This window comes from Epinephelus moara, chromosome 24 (assembly GCF_006386435.1).
Source record: "Epinephelus moara isolate mb chromosome 24, YSFRI_EMoa_1.0, whole genome shotgun sequence".
NCBI classification, from domain to species: Eukaryota; Metazoa; Chordata; class Actinopteri; order Perciformes; family Serranidae; genus Epinephelus; species Epinephelus moara.
The window spans coordinates 43,970,303-43,996,297 of NC_065529.1; the positions used below are offsets into that span (position 1 = coordinate 43,970,303).

Consider the following 25,995-nt stretch of genomic DNA (forward strand, 5'->3'; position numbering starts at 1 on the left):
ATGCAACACATATAACCTGTATTTCTTATATGTGTCTCAGGTGACTTAGAAAAGGGGTGGAACTTTGTATGCCCTCTACTGAAATATTCAGTCACAAGTGTCAGTTGTTGGACAAGATAAACAACATACTGATTATTGGCTATTATTAGAAACTTAATTAGTGGTTGAGCTATCAAGACACAGCCACACAAGCTGTTCTGTGAGGCTGTGCTTCGAGCTAAATACTGTCAGACAACATGCAAACATGCGCACAATGGCAATGTTAAAATACTTGTGTTTTGAAAGTGAATAAGTATATGCACATCACATGACGTAAAGGAGCAGTGACTCTACTACGAGCTTTAGGTGGTTGAGGTGGTTCAGTTTACACTTATTACATGCATATAGTCTTTTTCAAAATAAACTTACAACATACAAAAAAACACCTAAGTTTTTATATTTATTTTCTTAAGTTAGACAACTAAAGTAAAAAAAACCACCATGATGTGGTTTGTTACTACTATCATAATGTAACATCACGTGACATACATCACTACTGTAGCATGCTACACATACCAGCACACTATGCTGTTATAAATATTCCTTGGTTTAGCACAGGAAATGAACAGCAGGGTCTTGGGTGAAAGTTTGTTTGACCCACACACCACCCCTCCCTCCCACCCTATATGGGCATTCTTGCTCTTTATACCATGGTAGTTGCTGCTAGCATTACAGACTGTCCTTTGCTGTTGCATTTCATAATGCCACAAAAGGTGCCTTTGTGTGTCAGTGTCTGACGTGGACGTCCACTGACGAAGGGGCAGTATTTGATGACTACAGCTGTCGATGCTGCATCAACAACTGCTGCCATGCGGTGCGTATCATATCACTGTGATAGTGCCTCTGTGTGTCACCATCTGATGTTGAGATCACTAACAAAACGGTGGCATCTGATAAGTTTAAATCCTGGTTTCTCGTAACACTACTATGCTGATGATACCCACCTCTATGTGATAATATTGCAGAATTACACTTTGTAGCCACAGGGGTCGCTGTTAAGCAAAGGTTCAAGGCTTTAAGCACTGGCCGAGGATTGGATTTAGGTTAGTGTCACAGGTTTCTGGTGTGTTGTGTGTGTTGTGTGTGTGCGTGTGTGTGTGTGTGTGTGTGTGTGTGTGTGTGTGTGCATGTGTCTCATGTTTCCTTGTTTTACAGAGTGTTATCTGATCCACATCTCATCTCCACACTGAGAAGCTGATCCTGCACAGCTCAGCGTCAGTCACAACAAAAAGGTAAATGAAGATATTTAACAATTATCTAATCTCATAATTTCATAATAAGATTTCAGCAATGTATCATCTCTACTATATGAATAGATACTGCTTGGTGTGTGCTATATCATGTTTCCAATGCCTTTGATTTTGTACTTCTTTGTTCCTTTGGTTGTGAAAACATTAGTTTGTATCGTATTGTGCTTTTTACAGTGGTGTTGTGATGTACAGCAGATACTTTAGAAAACATTTTACCCTGATGGACTTTTTCTCATTTGTTTTTACAACTTAAAAAAATGACAGCTGACATTTAACTATTTATACCCTAATCATACTGAATCAAGACTCAAAAGGTTCCTCTTGAGTACTTTCCAGATATTTTGAACTAGAGACAAAATGATAATACGAAGAGTGAAACTCATCCAGTGTATGACAGGAATCTCAACATGAACATTTGACAGATTTATCTGACCAAAATTTTGGATTTTTCATCAGGTAGAGATTTATTGGCATGAAGAAATGCATGTTTTGGGCATTGGTTGTTGGTTGTACTAAGATCTTCTTTGACCCCCGATTTGTTTGTAATAAACCTACACATTTAAGTAAGGACAACTGAGGCCCATCAAGTTATTCTTTCATTAATCTGAGTGAAGACTGACACCTGAAATGCAAGTTTTCCACATCAGTTCATAAATAAGTCATCAGAATTTAATGACAAAAAATCTAATTTTTTGTTATTTCCAAATTGACCTACATGAGTGTTTTTGATTCGACACCCATACCGACCTGAGTTATTGCAGATTCATGTGACTGTTTTCTGATCTGCCACTTGTATGGTTAGACATTTGGTTAATTTAAGGCAACAAAAACTATTTGGTTATGTGGTATTGTTTTAAGAGATCAACACTGACTGTTGGTAGGGGATGGGACGCAAACAGGATTGACCCTTGTCAAAGTCAGATGAGCCTGTTCTCATTCCCAGGTTGTTAAATACCAAGGCTTTCTGGCCCTTGGTGTGTGATATTGACGCCAAGGGCACATCGTAGCTTGTTTATGGCACACACCAGGCTTTCAACTAACTACAGTATTAACCCATCTGTGGCAATACTTGACACTGAAAGCAACTGACGTAGTATAGAGAGCAACAACGGTCACATAGTGAAGGATGGAGGGGAAGTGGATGGATCAAAGAAAAAAAAGAACAGGCTTCTACTCAGAAGACCACAGTTCATATCTCATTTGAAACCAAAAAGTCAGTGCTTTACTGTAATGCTACTTCATTACATTCCTGCATTCTGTTGTTTTAACATAGTCTTATGTAATGTACCTATGGTTGTCGCATGCTGACGTTACTCATGACAAGGTGTAAAACAGAGTGGTTGCAACTTCTAAACCATTGTTGCAGCTGGGAACAAAACATGGCAACCATAGTTACAGAAATCATCCAAAATTTACTCCGGTTTTTTAAGTTCATTTAAAATGCAAATGTGTAACAGAATTTGAAGCTCTGTGATTGGATGCTTCTAACCAAGGTGCACCTTGGGAGCTGTAGTTCTTGTCTTTCCTTCAGTTTGTGTGTTCATCTTTTATCCTGATGATTCAGCTGGGAGAGTTTTATGTCCATCCAATGCTTGAAGAGCTGCAACTGTCAGTCACCTTAAAGTGCAAATGAGAAAATGAAACAGAGGAGCCTGGCTGAACCTGGTTTTAGAGGCTTTTAAGTGCTATATCGTAGGCAACTGGACTTGCTTGAGTTTCTTTAAGAGATTCAAGCAAGTCTAGTTGCTTACATGCTTTGCATTAATGTTTCCTTGTCAGAGGAACAATGTCCATCAATCATAACAGCTGTAACTTTGCCTCTGTAGATTGCTCACATATAAATCCCTTTAATTTTAGCCTCATAAAGATGGAAATCAATGTTAAACTATGTCAAAATGTTAAACTGAGTTGCTAAATGAAGTTTTCTGGCAGGAGATGCGTTGCCTGCTAACAACCCAGAGCCAGAACTTCTACCGAGAGCAGATTCAGAAGGAGATGTTGACCCGTTTAGCCTGGAAGAGCCGCTATGCTAAGCTCTACCCGTCCAGCTACAATCCCCGAAACAACAGCACAGAGCCAACACAGCTGCCACAGCTGGCTGCTGACCCCCGGTGAGCTGCTTTATTCACATTTAACTTGCAGTTGGAAGAGTTTTCATGTAAAACTGCAGCTCAGCCTGAATCCAGTGTGTCCCAGCTCTGTTGTGTCAAAGTTTGTTTGTCCAAATTAAATTCTGTCTTAAGTTATGTCAAGTTAAATCTGACGTTAGTAAGATGAGATAATACTGTATAATTAATGATACACATCTTGTGTTGATGTTCCACCTACCAGGGCTGTCCTGCCTCCTGTTACCAGGACAACTGAGAAGCAGAGCAACCTTCCTCCTTCTCGTTCTCATCCTCCTCCTCATCCTCCTCCTCCTCCTCCGCCTGTGGTCTCTTCGGAAGGGGAGGGCCAGCTCAGTGTGGCCCCCCTGATGAGGCCAGTCTCTCCTGAGACCAGACACACTCTCTATCAGGACTCCTCACATAACGTACGAATCACAGTGACACATGTTTTGTTTTAAATCTTCTGGTTACTGTTGTTTTCTTTGTTTGTTTGTTTGTTTTTTGTTTACAAGATAACAGTTGTTATTTACTTGCAGCTTGAAATTAAAACTTGTTTAGTCTTAATGTGAAATCTTTCACAACTCTGTAATATAATGCACAATACAAAATCTTCTGCAGGGGAAAGGGCGGAGTCTGTATCTGCAGAGGCGCCGCCACATCAGACCTGAGGAGAAGTTTGATTTTCCCGTGCTCTCCTCCTGGGAGTACGGATGGAGGCTGGGTAAGTTGGCGTTACTGTCTGCTTCGCTTCTATCTGTTGGACCTCAAACTGGCAGGAAAGAAAAGAGTATTAGAAGGGGAGTTACAGAAAAATGTTAGTGACCATGACTGTGATGATAATGTTATATGATAGACCTATTACATTAAGGAATTTGGGCTAAAGGTCAAAGTGCATTAATTAACATAGGACTTTGCAGCTTGTGCATGCAACGCATAATAAAGTACAAGTACACACCAAAAAATTACTTTGTTACGTATGCCAAATCTAATTTGTTACTTCCATCAATGGAAATTGGTTTCAAAGTGATCACAAACTTATTTAGTATTAATGAAGCTAATGTTCCTTTAATTAAATCCTGTCCTGGATTAAAGAAAGAGCTACAAGAGTCCAAAGCTAAACTGGTGAGAATGAAGCTAAATGCTATTGCTAGCCTGGCAGCATGCTCACAGTGACAATGTCAACATGTTGATGATTAGCAGGTATAATGATGACCATGTTAACTAAACCATCTTAGTTTAGCATTTTAACTGAGATTTGTACTTGTGCGTCAGCTCTATGCAGAGCATACACTGTAGCAACAATTTCAAACACAAGTACACAAATCAGCTTCACTATAACTCACAGCATTCACAGACAAAACACTTCTTCTCTTTCTCGTCTTTTGCTGGACACATTTTCCCCACAAATACAACATGCTAATGTTTTTAGCACAACCCTATGACATTTTAAATTGTATAAATTAGCCTAGCAGCTAGCGGGCTCCTCTCTACTCATATGAAGCCAGGGACAACAGCAACATTTAACAAAGGTAACATTACAAAGTTCAGCTCCAATACAATGCGCAAGGTTCACTGAAAAAACAATTGTCTTATACTAAACAAATCGTCCAAACAACGTTATAGGCAGAACCATATGGCATTTTACATTGTATAAATTAGCCTAGCAACTAGAGGAGAGTTTCTCCACTCATATGAAGCCAGGATAAATCACACACAAGACTTAAAATGCTATTTTTGTGGGGACGTTATTGTCTACACAATTTATTGTTTCTTATCTGTTAGATTGAAGTAAATAAAGTCTTTGTTTCCACTGAGGGAAATGGTTTCAGCTTACAAAAATAGACAGGCGTCACTGTGAGGGGTAATTAAATTTCTGAGGAGGCGCACATCAAGCTATGGCAAAGGGTACGGTGTTGATTCGTCAAAGACATATAAATCCTACCATAGGATGCTAAATTTGCCAATTAGCACTAAATACATAGTACAGCTGAGACAAATGGGGCTGTGTTTTGCAGGTATTTGGACAGAAATTATTTTCTAAATAAAAAATGACCTGATGGTGGCGCTAGAGGAAACGTTAGTCACAATTCATCATTTAGTTCTAGATTAAACTGCAGTTTAAATACATCTATATGTTTTCTTTGAGTGTGTCTTCCTGTATCCACAGGTGATTACTCGCTGAATTACAGAACTCCATCCTGCACGAAGTCGTCAGTGGTGAAGAATACGTTCTACGCCAGGAACGGTGTGTTTAGCAGCCCGTTGGCCATCGACACACTGGGCTGAAGTTCTGCCTTCAGACACCAGGGGTCGCTCTCTAATGAAACTGTAGAACAGCAAACTTATATGGCTTTTATGTGACAGACACCATTCATGTTGGTTTTAAGACCAGCCCGTTTTCATTTCCAGAGCGTCGAATACCAACACCCAGGAAACCACAGATCGTGTCCTGTGTGAAACCAAGTCACCCATTTTTCAACGTAACGTTACACAATTATGTACGTTATGTAATTTCTTTTCTAAACCTAGCCACAACATTAACCTTGTGTTACAATGTGTTTCAGTTGTGCGTCACATAGACCCGTTAAAAAGTTCCCTGTACATCACTGCGAGACCCCAAGGAGTGTGACAAAGCCTCGGTATTCGACCACCTGGGAATGAGACCCGACAGCAGGTTGTTTAGGACACACACAGATTTGGATTTAATGGCCAAACAAATTCCAAAATGTGCCCCAGCTCATGTCAGTTTGGGGTTTGGGGGTATTATTAACCATTTTTAGATCATGTGAAATGGCACCTTTGGGAGTGAATATACAATCTTAGCCATTGGTAATGCTTAAATAAAACTTCCATTAAAATTGCTGGTTGTTTTTTTTTTTCATTTTACCAGGCTTTCCAATATTTCTAAAGGTAATTATTGAGTGACTTGATTTAAAAACTCTAGTGTCAGATGTTAGACATCAACAAGAAGAGCAACAAATGGTCGGATAGAACAAATCTGTAAGACCAACACACATATACGATGAGGTTAAAGGGGTATGTCCATCCATGTTCCTTTTGGTAACAATGATCCTTTACTTCCTGTAACACTGTCTGTTTACCATTCACACTGCTGTAAGGTTAAGTGTCTACCAACCTGATACTGTGTGTTGGATAATTAATGACCTCCTGGACAGGTATCACTCAGAAAGAGTCTGTTCATCTCTGTACACCTGATACGTCAGTGTTTTCAAACAGTGAGTCACTGGAGGAAATGTTACACACCACATCATTAAATATTTCTTATCAGTCATGGTAACTTCAGTAAGCTTCCACCGAGCAGTGCAGTTTTATTCCTGTTGTAAAAATATTTTAGTATATAAACTTATATAAATGTAAAAATAAGCTGATAATATATATTTTCCTTTTTTTCTGGGGACTATTTTTAGTGGCAATTAATCCACATTTGGTGCTCAACCCTAGTCTCTCTCCTACCTTTTCAGTCACTGACACTTGGGCCCTTGGTGTCAGACATTGACGCACTGAGGTACCGTTTAGTGGTGGTATAACACGCACTGGGCAGCAGCATTTTTTGACACTCCAAGCAACTGTCATAGTACAAAGAGCAAGAAAGAGCAAGACGGGAGGAAAATGAGGTGGATGGGTCAAACAAACTCTGGACTTTCACCCTGGAGCCTGCTGATGTTTTCTTGTGTGAACCCAAAAGGTTGAGGTTTATTGAAGGTAGACATGACAGAGGAATGTTAAAGGAAGCATATTTCTCAATTGCAGATAATTAAAACCACTTAACTGACCCAGACAACATCACTAATGTTGATTTACTTGTTTATTGAGAGTGTTACACTGTATGAAAGATATGTTGCTTAAGAGGAAACAAAAGCAGGTTTCAGTCTTGTGTTTTCATTTTGTTTTTGAAAGTGGGGTGACAATGTGTTTATGGATTACAGATTGTGCCTTTTAAATGTTGTAAAAAAAATGGATTAATGTGGTGAATTGTTCACTGTGATGGATGTGTTGTACTGAGAAAAAAAAAGAAAAGAAAACATTATTGGAAAGATAGCTAAAATGAAAGTTTGGAAAATCAGTTTTGTAAAGTACATACTATTTGTAGTTAAAGCAAAAACACTGGAATGGTCCTTTAAGGCAGCAGGGCCACTGTTGAGCCAACCTTTTTTAACTGTGCTGATCTTCTCACTTATAATGAAAAAACATATATCATTCAATTGCTGTTAATGTCCCCCCAAACTCTGTGATGTACTTAAAATGATTTTATGGCTCAGATGTCGGAGGCTCTAGGCGGTTGGGAAGATCAGGAAGCCAGTAAAAGTGTGGCTGGTGCTGCTCTGGCTCGTCACGATGGTGTTGTACTTGGTTGCCTGCAGAGAGACCGTGTCTCCGGCCTCCAGCTGCAGGACCGCCGAGCCAGAGGTGACCAGGAAACCCTCAGATGAGTCACACAGTGCCAAGGTACTTTCAGTGCCCTTCACCAGCTTCAGACACACCTAGATGTGATCACACAAACACACAGAGGCGGACAAAGTTCTCAGATCTGTTACTTGAATAAAAGTAGCCACAGTGTAAAAAAAGACTAAATGCTAAATAAAAGTCCTGCATTAAAATTTCATTTAAATCAAAATATACTTTATAATACCTTATATACTTTACTAATATACTTTATAAAATGTAAGGTTTCAACCTATCCACTACATAATCACATGCAAATGTAACGTATTTGTGGTTTGCAGAAACGTACAATGCCAACATTATTTCTGCCAATTGGGTGGAGGTGCTACATTCTACCACTTTAAATACAGTGAGGAGCACAAATAAGAGTTCAGTGTCACACCTCATCTTAAAATAAGAAACTGCTATCCACTGAAAGTTGAAGGGCGAAGTGTATTTTGTGTGTTTAAAGGTACATTTTTCAGGATGTGTTGTATAATCATCCTAATTCTAAACAGAAACATCAACATCTGATGAGTCTGCAAAACCCTAGTTTTTGTCCATTGCAAATGTAATTAACATTCTGAAGATTGTGGTTAGGGTTCATCATAGTACGCATAGTTTAATGAAGTGCAGTATTTTTTATTCAAGAGTAAAATTCAGTGTGTTAATTGTATGGGTTACTTTTTAAAATCCTAATTTGTAAAGTCACTACTAGCCCCTGCTGTCAGATGAATGTATTGCAGTTAAAAGTATTATATTTGCTCCTGAAATGAAGTCAAGTAGAAGTATGAAGTGGCATAAAATGGAAATACTCAACAAGTAGGCCTACCTAACATTTGTACTAACTGTACTGTGGTAAATGTACTCAAAAATGAAGCAAAGATGTGACTGAAGGGAGGAAGGAGACAGACAGGCTAAAGACACACAGATATACGGGTCAGTTTTATGAGAACAAACTCTTAAGACTCACTCTGGTCTTTGCTGAAATGTGATAACTGAAGAAATAAATCCCTTTGGTGACACATGTGAACGTCCCGTTTGTTAGCGATTCTCCTTGAAACTGTTCACCCAGGTCACCCAAAATCTCTCTGTGGGAAGTTTTCACACAAACAGGTTCAGTTTTTATTATTTCAACTCTGAATTACCTCAGTACACCCATCAAATTTTATATATTTCAAACAAAAACTTCAGAAGCTGTGGAGCTGTTTGTTTCCAATGATTTCAGGGGGACTGTTAATTGTATCTGATCAAACACTCATACAGTCCTGATGAAGCAGATTAGCTGAGTTTTTGATTGTTAATCTCTTAAAAAAATCCCCCAAACTTAATGTTGAATGTTTCTTATTTAACCATTAATGTGTAATACTGTGAAGAAATACCTCAGAGGCTTTAAAGCTGACCTCAGGCTTCAAATAAAAACTAGTTTTATCATCACAGTCTGCCTCATTATCTTGTTTCAACAGGAAGTACATCACAATGAAAACCTGAACCTTCACAGCACTGACCCGTTGAAGTTCATGGGGGTGTCCATCTCTGGCATCTGGGATAACATCCGTTTGTAGGAAAAGAAGGATCTCTGCTGGTTGGAGGGGTTGAAGGGTCTCCCCTTCTCCCCTTTCCGGCCTGGATGACCGGGAGGCCCCGGAAGACCCACGTCCCCCTTCAGCCCCGGCCGTCCTGGGGGACCAGACATACCAGGGAACCCCTTCTGGCCCCTGACAGGCTGACCTGCCTCACCTGCTCATACAGAGAAACACGTATCACATGGCGCAAGGCTGTTAGTCAGAACTGACACTAAGAAGAAACATGGATGTTAAATTCTGGCTGTAATTTAAATGTCTATATGTAGCCTGCTAAAAAAAGAACTATAAAACTAGACACTTTAATAAGAGGGAATATTTAGACATTTTACATTTCAACAAGCCCTCTCACTGCAACTCTGTCCATCCACACTAAAACGCAACCCCTGGCCAAAACTCTCACCAAATTGAACCTTAATTTCAATTTAAAAAAGTGAGTTCAGATTAATTAAATTTGAATAATCTATTTAGAGTCAGCTCATGAGTTGCCGAAAAAGAACCAGTTCACTGAATAAGAGAAAACAAGTTCAATAAACTAAAAATTTAAAATGTAACATCAGATCTGATATTAATGTATGAGCAGAACGTCTAAACTGTGTCTGATGTCTTCATGTCCAGTGTGAGCTCACCAGGGTCTCCCTTCTCTCCCCTGGGACCGTCCATGCCGTTGGGCCCATGGGTGCCTGGTATTCCAGGGATCCCTGGGGTTCCCCCGCACTGTGTGACAACTGGAGTGATGTGAACCAAGAGCAGGAACACTGCAGTACTGCAGCTCAACCACTGGGCGGCCTGAGTACACACAGATACACACAAAAAAAACTTGTTCTTGTCACTAAGGGCTTTAAACTGGAACCATAACCCTAAACATGGCCTTCACTAAACACCATGTCCTCATACTAAAATGTAGTGTTTTGTTCTGTGGGGACCCTGCAGCTCTTTGTCCCAGTGGAAGGTTTTTCTGTTACTGACTCAATGGTCTTGAAGGTTCATTAACATATCACTGTTTTTCACTTTAAATAATCTAAGGGTTTGTTTCAGAGTTGCATAATTGCCTTGAGTTGGTTTGTGTTCTCACAGCAGCATCTCTTAAGGAAAGTGCTTACAAATTGCATCCCTAATACAAATACATTAAAACCACATAAAAGAGTTAATTTCAGAAGTTATCTGACAGTAGCAAAACACAAATTGTTCTTATTCTCTGGAAATGTACAATGTTTTAGCCTCTTATACACAGATAATATAAATACACAATATTTAGTGTGAAGATTAAGAAAGCATAATCTTCAATTGTAGACAAATCAGTAGCTCAAGAAACAAAATACATTTGTGCATCTAAATTTAAGACATTTTAAGCCTGTTAAGGACATACAGACAACAGCTTTAACTCCTCTGCAAATAATACATTACTACGTTTAAAGGTTAAACATGCTGACAGTGATTTAGCTTCTACATCAAGACACATTACATAAAAAGTGCTATGAAACCATTTACTCCTGAATCTAGAGTGCCTCTGTCTGGACAGTGGTTTTCTCTCTCTGTAAATACTTCTTTGCCCGTTCTTTGGTGTTGTAAGACACAAAATTCTCACCATTTGCAGGTAAAGCAGTCCTTCGTCCTGTGGAGTGATACGCTGATGGAGAGCAGAGTTGAAGAGCTTCACAGCGACAGCAGCAACTGAACCAGGAAAATAAAAAAACAGGAAGTGAAACACTTCAAGACAGCATGAGGGTGTAATACTGTCAGTGATGGAGTGAAACAGAATGCATGTGGGGGAGAGTGGGATCTATTGGGACATTTTTGTATTGACATGAAATAACGTTTCATTATTCACAGACAAAAAACTTGATCCCTGAACAGACGCAGGTGTCTGCTCACAGTTTATCAAGTTTTTTGGAGTCCAACTCAAATGTGAAAGCCACAATGTTGTAAAATGTACAAGGAATGCATTCTTTTCCCACATTCTGCCTCCCTGGGACGGTTGGGACACCCTGTTCTCAGTAAAATTATTATACTTTCAGAAATTACTGAGGTATGGAATTTGGCTGGTTCCTCAGTCATCATTTTGGTGGCACCCTTCAGCTCAATGCGATCACTGTAGGCTACAGGTAGCTTATAGGTTTATGTCAACTTTGTCAGCTTATAGGTTTATGTCTGAGTTTGTGTCATTAAAAAATAAATAAATAAAAACAACAGAATAAAATAAAGTAAAATAAAATAAAGAACTCTGTTATTTAAGAGGGGAAAGGGGTGATGCGAAAAAAAAAGATTAAGTGCTGAGCAGGGACTTATGTTTATTTTTTCAGCCTAGGGAGAGGCATAGGCCTACAAATTTAAATGGTTGTATTTTGCATGTATTTTTCTGCCCATTTTTAAAGGAAACATACGTGCGAGAAGGCATTTTTTTTCTGTAATGTCGCCCAAATTACACAGCCAGAAACGGTGAAAACACAAATTATTGTAGGATTTTTATATTTCAGATGGTCCTTGGACACATCATGATCAGCTAATACTTCCTTCAGAATAAAAACATAACCAAATCAGAGCTTAAAATAGTGATATCTCATCAGAATCACTTTAGTCTATGTCTCATTTAAAATCTGGCCAAAAATAAACCATTTGCACGAACTAACCAGCGTGCACGACAGGAGAGAAAAGCCAAGGCTTTTTTCAACACCAGGATTTCTTAACATTTAACTTTTAACTTTCAATGTCAAGTTGTAAGATATAATAACTAATTTATGGTGGAGGGAGGGTCATGCATTTTCTGCCAGTCACTCAGGGAGGCTAAAGGAAAAATATTAGTAGCTTCATGGATGGTAAAAAAAAGGCACACCCAGCAAAGAACAGTCCCTAACATCAACATTTTGAGAGTGAAACAAGTTTGAACTCTGCACATTCAAATGTAGGTGTATAAAGTTCATATGGTCAACATTCACTCAGTGACCTCAAAGTCACTCTTATTCAGTTAGAAAAAGTTTGTCTTGTTTTTGTCGACTGTTAATCCAGAGCGAGTTGTAACAACAAACAAGACTGTCCCAACTGTAAAAGGGTTTTGTTTTTTTGTATGTGGCATAATTAAAACTGTATGGTATAAAAAAAATAACAAAAGAGACACAAAAAATGTACTTAGACCCTGCAGATTTTCAAAAGTGTGAATAAAATGTGGGGAATAGTGAGGACGTCTCCACTTTGAGGTTTCAGGCAACACAATTACCTGTCAGCTGGAGTTTGTAGTTACTTTGTGGATTACGATTTTACAAACAAGAAATATGTTATAAAATATACATTAAACTACATAAACAGTATGAAAGCTTAAATTTACTCCACTTGCTGCGACAGTAAAATAATAATTACACATTGATGCATCTGTAGTAATAACAAACTGACAATGTGATGACAGTTTCTCGTCTGTTTCATCTTTGTGAGTTCAATGCCCTTTTCTGTAAATCTGTGATTATTTTTGTTGCATTTATCTGACAAAGCAGATCAGAGGAAGTGAAACACTTTCCCAAGAAGTCAGGAAGAACTCCACCTGAAAAGAACTGATGATGAAGCATTGTTGAATTTATCTGATTACAAAAAAATCTTTTCTCCAAATTAACATTTTGTTCTGTTTTTTTACTGTGAACTTCCTCAAACACAAACTGGTTTCCTGGCAGTGTGGTGTCAAGGCTCCTAACCTCAGTCTGGATGTCAGTATCTGTTCCACAAAATATTTAATTTCCTCAACAGAATCTATCTACAAATAGCTGATGTATATTTTTAATAATTACATCCTGTGAAATGTGCAATTTTGTCTTTCTCAGATCCTCTTTCCATTTCTTGCATTTTGTCGTTCTCTTTCCTCTTTCTGCAAATTTGGAATCTACATCCTGAAATTTTTCTTGACCCTGACCTTCTTCTAGGGACATAAAATCCCATTACATATGAATTCAAATTCGGAATTTGAGCACCTCGCCCGGTATGAGGTATAGGGATACATATTGTGCTTTGAAGTGAATTCCAGTGATCATCTACATCAGTTATTTTCAGATATAATCCTTAAATTTGCATCCCATTTTGGATGCAATTTATGCTCCATGTTTTGCAGCAATAGCCATTTAATGCATTTACATTTTGTACTTACTTCTTGATTTACACTACTTGTCACTTTTTGTGGTGGAGTCCACCATTCCCATGCTAAATTAAAATTGCCTTCACGTGCAAGAGGGATTCTCTGGAAACAAGCATGTAATCCATTTTGACAGCCTTACTGTTTACCATCAAACAAAGGTATAGGTATCATTCAAAATCTGACAAGGAATAGGTGGAAATGGGCTGGTTACCTCTACTGCAGGACTAAAGAAGGAAAGTGGAAACAGGTGAGTCAGGTGACTGGGACAGGTGTGGAGGTCTGAGGGTATCTAGTAGGCAGAGTGGACACAAATAAACATTGAACTATAGACACTGAGACACAGCTGTCTTCAGTTAACGCATGGAGATGCAAAATAGCTCTCTGTGTATCATGATATAGTACTATAGGAATTAAAATGATGACAAGAAAGGAGAAATTACATTACATTCATTCATTTTTCCATAACCTGGGTGGCTGGAGCCTATCCCAGCTGATGTTGGGCGAGAGGCGGGGTACACCCTGGACAGGTCACCAGACTATCACACATTCATTACATTACAAATATAAATAGTACGGTTGATTTTCCAGCTATTTATTTGTGTTTATTGTGTTTCCCAGTTGAAATTGATGAGCTAACTGAGAGACAAAGATAAGATCATTGCATCACATTGAACTGGAGCTGATGTAAAGTAGGCCTATTCTAATGTAATTTACACAGAGTTTCAATGAAGATGAGAAAGCTGGAAAAAAAACCCATGTTTTTTGGGGAAGTCATTAGCTCAGTCCACAGGGACCTGGCTTGGGAACCAGAGGGTCTCCAGCTCAGGTTCACATCCAGACTAAATACAGAGTCTGGACCAGTAGCTGGAGAGGTGCCAGTTCGCCTCCTGGGCACTTCCAAGGTGCCATGAGCAAGGTACCAGACCCCCAGCTGCTCAGGGTGCCTGTCCATGAGCAGCCCCCTCACGCTGACATCTCTCCATTTAATGCATGTGTGGGTCCTGTTTGTGCATGTGTGTGTATTCTGGGCCTGTGTGTGTATGACAAGAGTGAAAAAACATTGAGTCTCCCCTCGGGGATTCATAAAGTATATCTTCTTCTTCTGTTAAGGGTGATGAAGTGTCTTAATCCTGTAAATACTGTAAATTAAGGGTGTTTGGGGGCTTTTAAGTGTCACAAACAGCTACTATTTCCTTTTAAATATGAAGTAAAAAAAAAGGATTCTATTCTTCTTCTAAACTGGCAACACAACATGAAGGAGCAACACAAGGAGTTTAAAGGATTTTCTCACTTACCTGATATCAGACAGAATAATTGCAAATATGTTACACTCCATTTCCATCTTCAGCCTGACACTGCAACACAGCCTCACAGAATTACGTGAAATGGACACTTATTTTTAGAGAACAGAAAAATACTTGGTTAAGTTTAAGAATGTGGGTTTGGTTAAAATAACCATGAACAGGATGTAAGTGACGTAAACGTCTGTATTTTGTGTAGTTATGTATAGTCTTTACAGCAGGGAGACTCAACTTGCTCTGCTTTGGGGGCACTTTTGCAAAATGTCAGGAAGCGAGGGGCAGTTATATTATGTATATATAATAAATAAGTTGCCTATTTTCAACCTTTTAATGCTGGATGTTCACACTCATCCTTGCTAAGACGGAGGCAAATCCACACGCAGTGGCCCCACATGTCAGGTGTCTGCCAGGGCGTTTCTAGGGTCTAAGGTCCTCATTAGGGGGTCCTCTGTCAAGGGTCTGGAGAGTCCTCATCTGGCACTTTTTTAAATATATTCTACTTTGATGCTTTTGATGCTATATATTTTCAGAAGACAAAAAAATCCCAGTGTAAATGAAGTTCATGTGAATTAGAAAATGGTCAACTGGCCACCTGGCACCCTACTGTGGGCCAGACTTTGTCGACGGGCCCTAAGTTGAGTATCACTGCTGTAAAGTCACATAACTAGATCAACTTTTGGTTTCATACAGGACATATGGGACACTGGTAGAAAAGTCCATGTCTTGTTTGACCCCCCCTCTGAAATACCCAAGTGGACTTTCTCGCTCTTTATACTTACCGAAGATCCTCACTGAAACTCCAATGGCACTATTTTGTGTTGCCAGCACATAATTTTAACACATTTCATGCCCATCACGTAACTTAATGTTGTTAAGAGTTCGTGTCCATTTCATTTATTTTTATGAGACTGGGCTGGACATTGCGTCAAATGTGTCCACTCTAACAGTGGTGGCTGGCTGACTGGCGTCTCTGGTGAGAGAAGAACAGGTGTGAATCTTCGAGGCAGGCAAACTAACAAATATCTTAGAGGCTGTATACTGTGACGTCGGCTGCCTATAACTCCGTTTATCTCTGTTTATCTCAGTTTACATGCAAACGCACAACCGGAGTTTTCCAAAATCCAAAAAACCGTGTACGTGTAAACGGCCTCTTAAACAGACTGGCAAGCAAATTGAACAGGAGCTTGATGTGTGACAAACCAAGAGGCCGTTTACACGTACACAGTGATTTTGATAAACAGAGACATCTTCCTTCGTTTGTGCCCTTCGTTTACACGCAAACGGAGATTTCTCCTCTGAAAACGAGTCTTTCTAAAAACTCCGGCCAGAGTGGAGATTTTGGAAAACTCTGGTTGTGCGTTTGCATGTAAACTGAGATAAACGGAGATAAACGGAGTTATAGGTAGCCGACGTCACAGTATGCACCGGAACTTGCGCCTGTGTCAAAAGTGCGACCTATGTTGCTATGGTGACAATGGATACATGGAAGGCTTGAGCTTCTCGTTACACTGCCACCTACAGGTTTGGCATGCTCTTGTCTATATATACATGGGTAAGTGTAAACGAAGATCTTTTTGAAAACGGAGACGGTGAAATGTCCGTTTATGAAAATAGCCGGCAACGTGTAAATGGCCTCCAAGTTGGCACATCAATCCTGCAGGGACTGGGAGCAGGTACTGAATATTGGTAGTGGAGAGGAGTGGCTGATTGGTAGATCAGTGTGCTGATTACGGATAAAGAACTGGTGTGCTGATTGCAAATAGAGAGCTGGTGTGCTTAGAGCAGGAGAATGAGAGGGTGTGAGGAAGGGAAGGACAAGCATGTGCAGACAAAACCAAAACACACCAAGCACCCTTCACTCACACAAATGTAAAACATAAATAAAAGCTTAAAGACCCCCACACTGTTGTCACAGGCAGAGTCGTGGAGGAGGAGGTATGACAATGTGGGACTCAATTTTTCCTAAACAATTACTAGAAAGCCAGGGTTTTAAGAGCAAAGTAAAAAAAAACTACGATGTCCGGTGAGAAAACATGCTGTCTATGTATCAATTTAAAACAGCGCAAATAGCAGAATTTTTCTTGTATATAGTGCTCGCCATTGTTGTCATTACTCCTCATTGGTTCAGACGCACTGCTTGACAATGCTTGACACCAACATGAGTCTCGCCCGTGGTGCTGATAGGATCAAATGTTTTATGACCACTGTAACCAAGTAACCACTGTTTCATGTCATGATGCCAGACAGATCAGTCAGCTCTGTGGAGTCTGCATTCAAAGGTCTGGACCCAAGCAAGAGTTTCATTTTCCCACTGCTACTTTAATGCAGTACTGTTATATCAGTTAATCTACTTACTTACTTACTTACTTACTTATATTCATATTTGTAGAAAGCAGCTGGTGGCTATAATAATAATTCATGTTCTTTATAGAGAGATAGAAGAGATTTTGTGATGGCCACAGACTTCTGCAAGACATCTTTTTGTTTCAATGAAGACAGAAACAGGAGTGACATTTTCTGTTCATTTAATCCTTAAACACTGACAACATTTCATAGTAAATCACAAACCCCAACCACAGATAATCAGTTCATTAAAGCAGGGGTGTGTGTGACATGATGTCGCTGTTGAGGTGCCCGTATACATGTAACATAGCCACACATGGTAATGATGTCCCAACTCACACTCTTTAAACTCATTAGTCTGTTAACTACACAGGTTAATTTCATTTACAGTCAACCATACCATAACAATTAACATCACACACTTGGTTTGATTTATAGTCTGTTTATTTGCTTTAACCTTACATTGATGTGCACACATTCTAGCATTGCAGAGTTACATGGGGAAATTGTTTGATATTAATCATTTGTTTCATTGTCTTTGAGCTACCATGGTTGTTTGGGGAGGACCCTTCCTGGTGGAGCAGGCGTGACTGAGGGCTGAGGACTCTGAAATCCTGGAGCCAACTCGTTGGAACAAACCACGTTCTGCCATGTCAACACATTCTCACTCCTACCTCGTCACATGTTGACGTTTAAACGTGGAATTTCCACGTCCACATATGACATACAAGGTACCCTGGGTGCATTGGTTGTTGACGTTACATGCATTGTCTTCTTTCAAAATACACTTCGGTTTTCACAGGAAATTTAACATTGACATACAGTGAGTAATTGAGTAAAGTTATGTTACGTTGATCTCTTTTATAGGCCAAGTGGTTCAGTTGATGGTTTGTAATTTTTCTTTTTTTTTTTCATTTTTGTCTACAACTAAAGTTTGACTGTTGATGTGTTTATGCTGCTTTGGTGGTCTGGTTTCTCTGTAAAGAATCACAATGAGAATTTACCTGAATAGATAAAAGAAAATAAGACATGAAAATGTGAAATATATTCTCTTTAAAAACATTAAAGGGTCAGTGTGAAGGTAAGACATTATTTTTCCTGCAGCTTCAGCCTTGGAGTGTTAGTATAAAACTGTATTGGGTCAGTGAGGGTGCAGCAGGAAGCCCGAGAAGATGCTGTATCCTTCACGTTTTCCTGTCATCCCTCTGTAGTCTTTAGTCTCCAGCCAAACCTCCTGATCCCTCGACATGTAGACCGCCAGGCTGCCTGAGGTCACCTGGAACCAGTTGAAATTTAAGAAGTCATTTATTATATTAAGTAGAGCATCTTTCTGCAGAGTTTTACACCAGAGAAACAGAAATACTGCAACTTCTCACATCCACTTTAATATTGTACAGACATTTTGAGAGACCATCAAACCTTGACTAAACGTCTGAGAATTATATGGTGGCACAAAAATTACAACATAAATCTGTAGTATATGATCTCATAATGCCTGAGAACACCTCGGGATCCTCTGAGGGGAGCTGGGAAGGGTTGGATACATAGATGGATGGGTGGGTGGATGGATGGGTGGATGGATGGATGGATGGATGGATGGCGGGATGGGCAGAAGGATGGATCTTTGGATATATGGGTGGACAGAGGGATGGATGGAAGGATGCATGGATGGATGGAAGGACGGAACGATGGATGGATGGACGGACGGACTGATGGATGGATGGATGATGGAAGCATGAACAGAAAGATGGACAGAAGGAAGGATGGATGTATGGATGGAAGTATGGATGATGGATGGAAGTATGGATGGATTGATGATGGATGATGGAAGCATGGACAGAAGGATAGATGTATGGATGGATGATGGATGCAAGAATGAATGGATGGATGGATGGATGGATGGATGGATGGAAGGATGGATGACGGGATGGGCAGAAGGATAGATGTATGGACACGTGATGGGTAGATGGACGGATTGATGGATGGATGGAAGTATGGATGGATGGAAGTATGGATGGATGGATGGATGGATGGATGGATGGATGGATGGGTGGATGGATGGATGGACGGACAGACTGATGGATGGGCAATGGAGACATGGACAGTGGGATGGATGGATGGATGGATGGATGGATGGATGGATGGATGGATGGATGAATGGATGGATGGAAGGATGGATGGCGGGATGGGCAGAAGGATAGATGTATGGAAACGTGATGGATGGATGGATGGAAGGATGGATGGCGGGATGGGCAGAAGGATGGATGGATGGATGGATGGATGGATGGATGGATGGAAGGATGGATGGCGGGATGGGCAGAAGGATACATGGATGGATGGATGGATGGATGGATGGATGGATGGATGGCGGGACAGACAGAGGGATGGATGTGTGGACATGGATGGGTGGATTGATGGACAGTGGGATGGATGGATGGACGGACGGATTGATGGATAGATGGACAGATTGATGGATGGATAGATGGATGGATTGTTTAATGGTCGTACCTGTCTCCTAGTGCGGCGATGATCACAGAATGATGCCAGCAGTTTGTTGTCCAGCTTCATCAGCACACAGAGTCGCTCGTCCAAAGAGGCGTGGTACACAAAGTAGTATGTTCCCGGGACGCGACACCTACAACACACACACATCAGTTCACTATAAGTGTTTTTTTTTCTAGCTGGTTGGACAGCTTGATCACACTGGAAATTGTTTCGCTTGTAAAATTGCGGATTTATCAGGGAGTCTTTTGCTGTGCTTGCCACGCTAGCAGCACAGAGCGCTCTTCAACTTTAAACTGATCACAAGACAGCCAGCATCATACACGCCACTGTTTGTTTACATTCTTGTTCCTGGCACCTTCTTCCCAATCACATCATGCAGTCAAAGCCAGAACTCATGTCTCTGTAACAGACTAATATCTATCTCCAAACTGTTCTCATGTCCAGGTTGTCAAATACAGACCCTTTGTAAACCCCTTGGCATCTCATACGGATTCACAGGCATCCTTTAGTGTAACTATGAGACGCACAGCTGAAACACATTGTACACGTAGTTAATATCATGACTGTTTTGGCTTACGTTTGTTACATAACGTAACATGAAGTAAATACTCTGACTCCAAAGTTTGTCTGATGAACACACCACTTCTTAGAGAAATAAATATGGTCCCTGCAAGATATGATGAGCAGACAGGTGGTTTTCTCACCTGAAGCGTCCTGTGTCAGTCCTGTAGTCATTGTTGATGTTGGTGATGACATTAGTGAACCGAATGACGCTGGCTCTGTCTGGGTATTCACTGGTTCCTCGGGCCACACTGAAGGCCGCCTGCTGTTGTACTCCAACAGTCCTGCAGCCACAGAAACAACACAAAGTGATGCTCAGAGCTCATTCAACCCCACTAGTGGGCCCCAGGGCAAAAACCAAACTGTGGGCCCTCCGTTAACCACCTCTGTAGTTGCTTAAGAGTATGCATGTGAGCATAATATCAAATGTAATTTTAAAAGGTATTACATTTTGAAATAGGGCCTCTCTGCAAGACAAGCTTTTAAAATCACGTAAAAATGCACAAGTTGTAGCTGACCCATTTGTTCAGTCAGTTTCCAGTCTTGATGCTTAGCAGAGTTTAGCAGGAATTGTTGGAGCACTTGAACCAAAAAGGCGGCTTGCAAATGTTATTAGCTTTTAAGGTTTCATAATGTAAGCTGGGATCACCTTGGATTCACTGACAATGGATTCCCAAAATTTAAACAACTAAAAGAAAACTGAACAAACTGAACTTCTCTTCTGTCCTCATTAGAAAACCTGGGCCATGCTCAAAGGTTTGTCTGATTACATACCCTGGTTCTCCTGGTTCTCCTGGAGGTCCGCCAATCCCTGGGGCCCCTGCTTGTCCCGGTTCCCCACTTGGACCTCGTTTACCGGGAAATCCCATCAGCCCCGGCTCCCCCTTCTCTCCCTTCTGAGGGCCGTGGCCGCCGCGCCACTCTGCCCCTGTAAACAGCAGCAACAGGCTGTTCTCATACACTGATCGTACATATACCTAGAGTAATGTGCCAAAATTCGAGGCTAAACCCCACGTAATCGTGAGCCAATAATTCCTATATAATTCACGTAACTGTGAAGGCGCAATCACGTGACCAGTGGTGTGAGGAGAGTAAAGACGGAAGTAGTATAAAAACTGAAAGTCCATGAAAGCAGGCAGGCTGGGGAGGTGGATGGGTCAAACAAACACAGGACTTTCCCCCCTGGTGACCTGTCCTCATGTCCCATGCGAAAGCAAGTGATTTTTGAGTTATTCTAACGCACGTCGTTTTCTTTCCTAAACCTAAGCTATAACTTCATGTTAAGTAAGTAACTTTAGGACACCATTCATGGGGCACTAATTTGTTAAACATCATGAGGATACTTTGCTTGAAGGAATACTTCTGGGACATTTTTGCTTTGTGCGAGGTTTTCTTGACACCCATGTTGTTTTCTTAACTACATCCTATCTTGTATCTGTAAATGTTAGATAGATCAGTATGGCCACTGTTTACCAAACCAACTATGTGTAAGATTGAATGTGTGTGTTGAATACCTGGCTGTCCTTTCTGTCCTTTCTCTCCGTCACGACCGTCTCTGCCTGGCAGACCAGGAATCCCTGAGGATGGAAAGACAGATAAACAAACAAACAAACAAAAGATACATATATCCTCCTGAGATGCCAGCTTTTGTTTGGTATGCATTTTTAATTTCTCTGATAAGTATTAAAAACTAAGCATTGTCTTTGGGAAAAAAAGATGTCCTCATATGGCGACGATGGGTTTATTTTTAATAGTCACAAGTGTGCAATAAATTGTAATAAATAATAAATGAACTGTTTTAATTATTTTAACACCTGTCTTCAAACAAGACAATAATTTAGTCCTTAAGTCCTAATTTCCTAATTAACAGCATTTTAGCTTGTTACTGTTGCTAAAATTGGTCAAATTTGTATGCCATATTAAACTACAGACGTTATTTTGCACAAATAATCAAGTTTCAACCACAAAATTTGATTAAGTTTTGTGCCTTGTCCACTTTAGTGTTGGGATCAGCTGTAGACTAAGCATAAAAGTGTCCACAAATGAGGACAACAGGTCTAAGTTAAGCAGAATAAAGTGTAAGGTGCAGGAAACCCAAAATGCGATGTCCTCATATAAGGACGCAGGGTCTTAGGAGGATATACAAATATGCATGCACTTACCTGGCATCCCAGGCATCCCTGTTGCTGGGCAGCTCTCCATGGTAACCACAAGGGGTGTGGCCAATAAGAGCAAGGCACCGATCACAAGAAAACAACGATGGAGCATGATGGATAGCCTGACAGGGAGACGAGGAGATGAGAGAAATGAGAGGGAAGGGAACAGGCAGGTGAGAAGAGGGGAGATAAGGTAAGAGGAGGTGATTATAAGAAACAAATATAATATAACAAAAAGGGAGGACAGGAGGACGGCAAAGAAGAGATGAGGACAGGAAAAATGAAACAAGTATGAATGAAAGGGGGGACGGAAAGGAGTGGAGGATCTACCACAGTGCCTCTGAGCAACTGAATCATCTGCTGACAAAAAGTAACTTCAACATATAACTCACAAAACTAAATCTTTTAGTATAAATACACAATCATATGATAAAGAAAGTAAAAACAGGAGATCATCAGATGCTCTTTTACAAATAAAAGCTATCGACTTCAATCCAGTAAACTGTAATCAACACACACATGCGGAAAATAAATGTATGAAACTCACCTGAGAGAACAGACAATAATGAAACCCGCTCCGATGAGTTCACAGCAAACTGAAGTGAAGCTCTGAGTCCTGCAGCAGCCGGAGGAGGAAGCCGACACTAAACCAAAGATTCAGCAGCTTTTGCAGTTTTGGGAAGTTACTGAGAACTGGAAGGATGGGCAGAGAGAGAGAGAGAGCAAGAGAGAGAAATGAGACTTTAGATGAGAGTTTATCAACCTTTTCTGTATTTACACAATTTTCATGACACCAGCAAGCTCAAACTGAGACACAAAACTATGAATTGACCTGCCAAGTATTGTGTGTTTATCAGTCTGATGCAGCGTCTTCCTCTGTGCCACAGAGCCCTACTGTTGTCCAAAAACTATTAAAAACACAAAAATTAACCGCACTGTTGCATGAGGTGACATGTTCCTTCATCACCATGAACACACACTTAAGTTTACTTTGACTCATATACACTGCTCTACTGCTCCTGATACTCACTGCCAAATGTGTATTAATCAGTCGCTGAAACTAGCAACCAAATTCCCGGGAAACAAAAAGATAAAAGAAATTGGACACTGAACATTTCTGCAAACCACAGACTCATAACATTTGCACATTATTATGTAGCAGATATGTTGAAACTTAGCGTTTCAGCAGCACTGTGGTTAACATGGGTCAGGTTCAGGCACAAAAATCACTTGGTTATGGTGAGGAAAAGATCATGTCTGGCTTAAAATACCTGGTTCAGGGAGGACAATCACTGCTGGAAATGCAGTAGACCACTAGTGGTAACAACCACTTTTCATGCCACCATCCTGGCAGAGAATGTGGTGATGTTTCGGCGATGTCTCAGTTAAAAAAAAAATGCTTTTCATGCCACTATCCTGGCAGGAAACTTGGCAATGTCTCAGTAAAAAACAACAGTTTTTCATAGCAACATCGCAGCTGGAAAAACAGTGACAGGTTGCTACACAACATACACGTTTGGTGGCTTAAAAGTTGCTGGAAACCTGGCATACACTCACCAAAAAACAACTGGTTTTCTTTGTTGGTGTCAAATAGTGGTCTGTAACTTGGCAGGCGTCTTGCCTAGGTGCCACGCCATCCACCATCCCTCCACCTCCCGATGAAAAAGTCAGTTCATATAGTGTACTACGTCACTTTAGAAACATTGATATACATATTAAATGTGCAAATGTAACATATCTGCGGTTTGCTAAATGTTCAATGCCAACATTTTCTAGTCCCAAACAAATGCACTATTTCCTCCTGTTTGAGTAACGTTTGTTAAAAACTCCAGTGACCAGCTGTTTAAAATTACTGAGGCTTCAGAAAAATTTAACTATATATTTGCAAGCTTTTCTGAGAGATTTTACCAATGGACTTGGAGCTGAGTGACTCTATAAGTCAGAAAGTATTGAGAGAAGGACACATTGTTGGTTTTGGTCTTTTCATGGGATTTGTTGGCAATACCACAAATGAAACACCACCCCTGTGCTTGTTCTCCTGTGCTGACACAACAAACACACCAACACACACACCAATGGCAGGAAGAGGTCAACTGAGAACGTGCCAAAGAGGCAAAAGTTTACCAGAAACAAGAAGTGTGCAGGAAAACAGAAATGTTTCACTTCCATAACCTGCAGAGGGATCAATCAAAAATTCATTGAGATTGATCCTGTAACAGATGTCTGAGTCACACTCCCCTGCTAATGTGATCAATCTGGCAGCTGAGATGTGGCGATCAAAGTGGTTTATGCATAGATTATCCGTCTTCCCCAAAATTAGACAGATGGACGTCAGTTTCATGTTTGTCCAGGACATGATTAGCTTAGTTTAGCACAAAGACTGGAAGCAGAGGGAAACTGCAGCCTCTCTGTTGATCTTCTGATCTGTAAATATGTCTATATGCTAAATGTCAGAGTATTTATTTTACATCTTCCCTTCTGTGAGATGTTTAATGCTGACATTTCAAACAGGTCTGCCTTTAATGAGTTTATATATTGACACTGTGTTTGTTAGAAGATGTCTTATTTTATTTGTTAGTGTTTAGAGATGTCACTGTTAATCTGTGTTGGTTGAGGCGGAAAAATTAACAAGATTATATTTATGGTTCCCTTTGTTTATTTGTCAGTCAAAACTTCAAAGCCATCTAGGATTTTTTTTAAAGGATTATTAACATCCAGTGACGGGATATTTTTGAGTATTTTTACTTTCTCATGACCTGCTGCACCCAAAATAAAAAAAATATCTGACGTGATTTTAATTTGCTACGTTTTGTTAATTTCTGCCGGTATAGATGAAAAATTAATTATGATGAAAAAAAAAAATCTTTGATACTTTTTACCTAGTAAGGCCCCGAACTGGCCCGATTTGCAGGTTGCAAAACGAAAGGCGCACTGCACTATCTTTTTAAAAAACAAAAAACAAAAAACCAACCCATCGACTCCTTACCCTAACCTTCCCGTGCAATCAATCAACCGTTTATTTATTTCACAGTGATTAGTATCTAGTTCCTAAAATGTTGAGGCAGAGGGTACTTGCTGTAGCTCTGGTTAAAGGTGGGAGGCTGTAAGCAAATAGTTTGTTGGACACAGGGAATCTGAGATCTGTGTGAGAACAGAGACCCTAAAAAAGACGGTGGATCAGGGGGAGTACCACCAGTTGGTCCAGGAGCTTCTCCTCGATGATGGCCATTTCCAGGCATATTTTAGGATGACTCAGGTGCATTTTGACAACCTGCTGTCTGTTGTTGGGAAAAAACAATTACAAAAAGCTGTCTCCAGCTGCTAAGACACTTTCTGTGTGACTGGGACCCTAAATCAAACTTTTCACTGATGCGTTTTTTCTTTTGATTCTTTTTTTTTTTTTTTTTTATTGGCAGAAATAAGCCCCCATAGAATCTGGATCCAGATGCATATTACAACATTTTAGATACTTCAGTATGGTGAAAGTATGTGCTCTCCGAGTGTCAACATTGTATTTGTATTAAAACAAAACCAAAAACCACTGACAGTGTTATTAAAAACTGGAATGATTATTCTACCATCACACAGTGTA

General features: G+C 40.2%; 3 protein-coding genes across 3 annotated transcripts in view; 1 reads left to right on the plus strand and 2 right to left on the minus strand.

Moving 5' to 3' along the window:
• Positions 1-6,501, plus strand: part of LOC126386351 (protein ATP6V1FNB) — an 8,647-nt gene extending 2,146 nt beyond the window's left edge. The window contains exons 2-6 of the mRNA XM_050038636.1: positions 1,195-1,271; positions 3,222-3,400; positions 3,621-3,822; positions 4,016-4,118; positions 5,565-6,501. Of these exons, the coding sequence (XP_049894593.1) occupies positions 3,225-3,400; positions 3,621-3,822; positions 4,016-4,118; positions 5,565-5,683 (600 nt within the window). The 5' untranslated portion in view covers positions 1,195-1,271; positions 3,222-3,224 and the 3' untranslated portion in view covers positions 5,684-6,501. The remainder of the gene's footprint in view (positions 1-1,194; positions 1,272-3,221; positions 3,401-3,620; positions 3,823-4,015; positions 4,119-5,564) is intronic.
• A 704-nt stretch (positions 6,502-7,205) lies between these two features.
• c1qb (complement component 1, q subcomponent, B chain) lies at positions 7,206-11,202 on the minus strand. The gene is made up of 5 exons (XM_050038635.1): positions 11,012-11,202; positions 10,053-10,212; positions 9,349-9,580; positions 8,814-8,931; positions 7,206-7,899 (listed from the first exon to the last, which is right to left on the minus strand). The coding sequence occupies exons 1-5, from the start codon at positions 11,012-11,014 to the stop codon at positions 7,690-7,692; spliced, it is 723 nt and encodes a 240-aa protein (XP_049894592.1). The 5' UTR covers positions 11,015-11,202; the 3' UTR covers positions 7,206-7,689.
• A 6,144-nt stretch (positions 11,203-17,346) lies between these two features.
• Positions 17,347-23,107, minus strand: LOC126386396 (complement C1q subcomponent subunit C-like). Its single transcript, XM_050038707.1, has 7 exons — positions 22,951-23,107; positions 22,410-22,525; positions 21,762-21,824; positions 21,022-21,175; positions 20,391-20,531; positions 19,690-19,816; positions 17,347-18,457 (listed from the first exon to the last, which is right to left on the minus strand). The coding sequence occupies exons 2-7, from the start codon at positions 22,513-22,515 to the stop codon at positions 18,323-18,325; spliced, it is 726 nt and encodes a 241-aa protein (XP_049894664.1). The 5' UTR covers positions 22,516-22,525; positions 22,951-23,107; the 3' UTR covers positions 17,347-18,322.
• Positions 23,108-25,995: the final 2,888 nt, after the last annotated feature.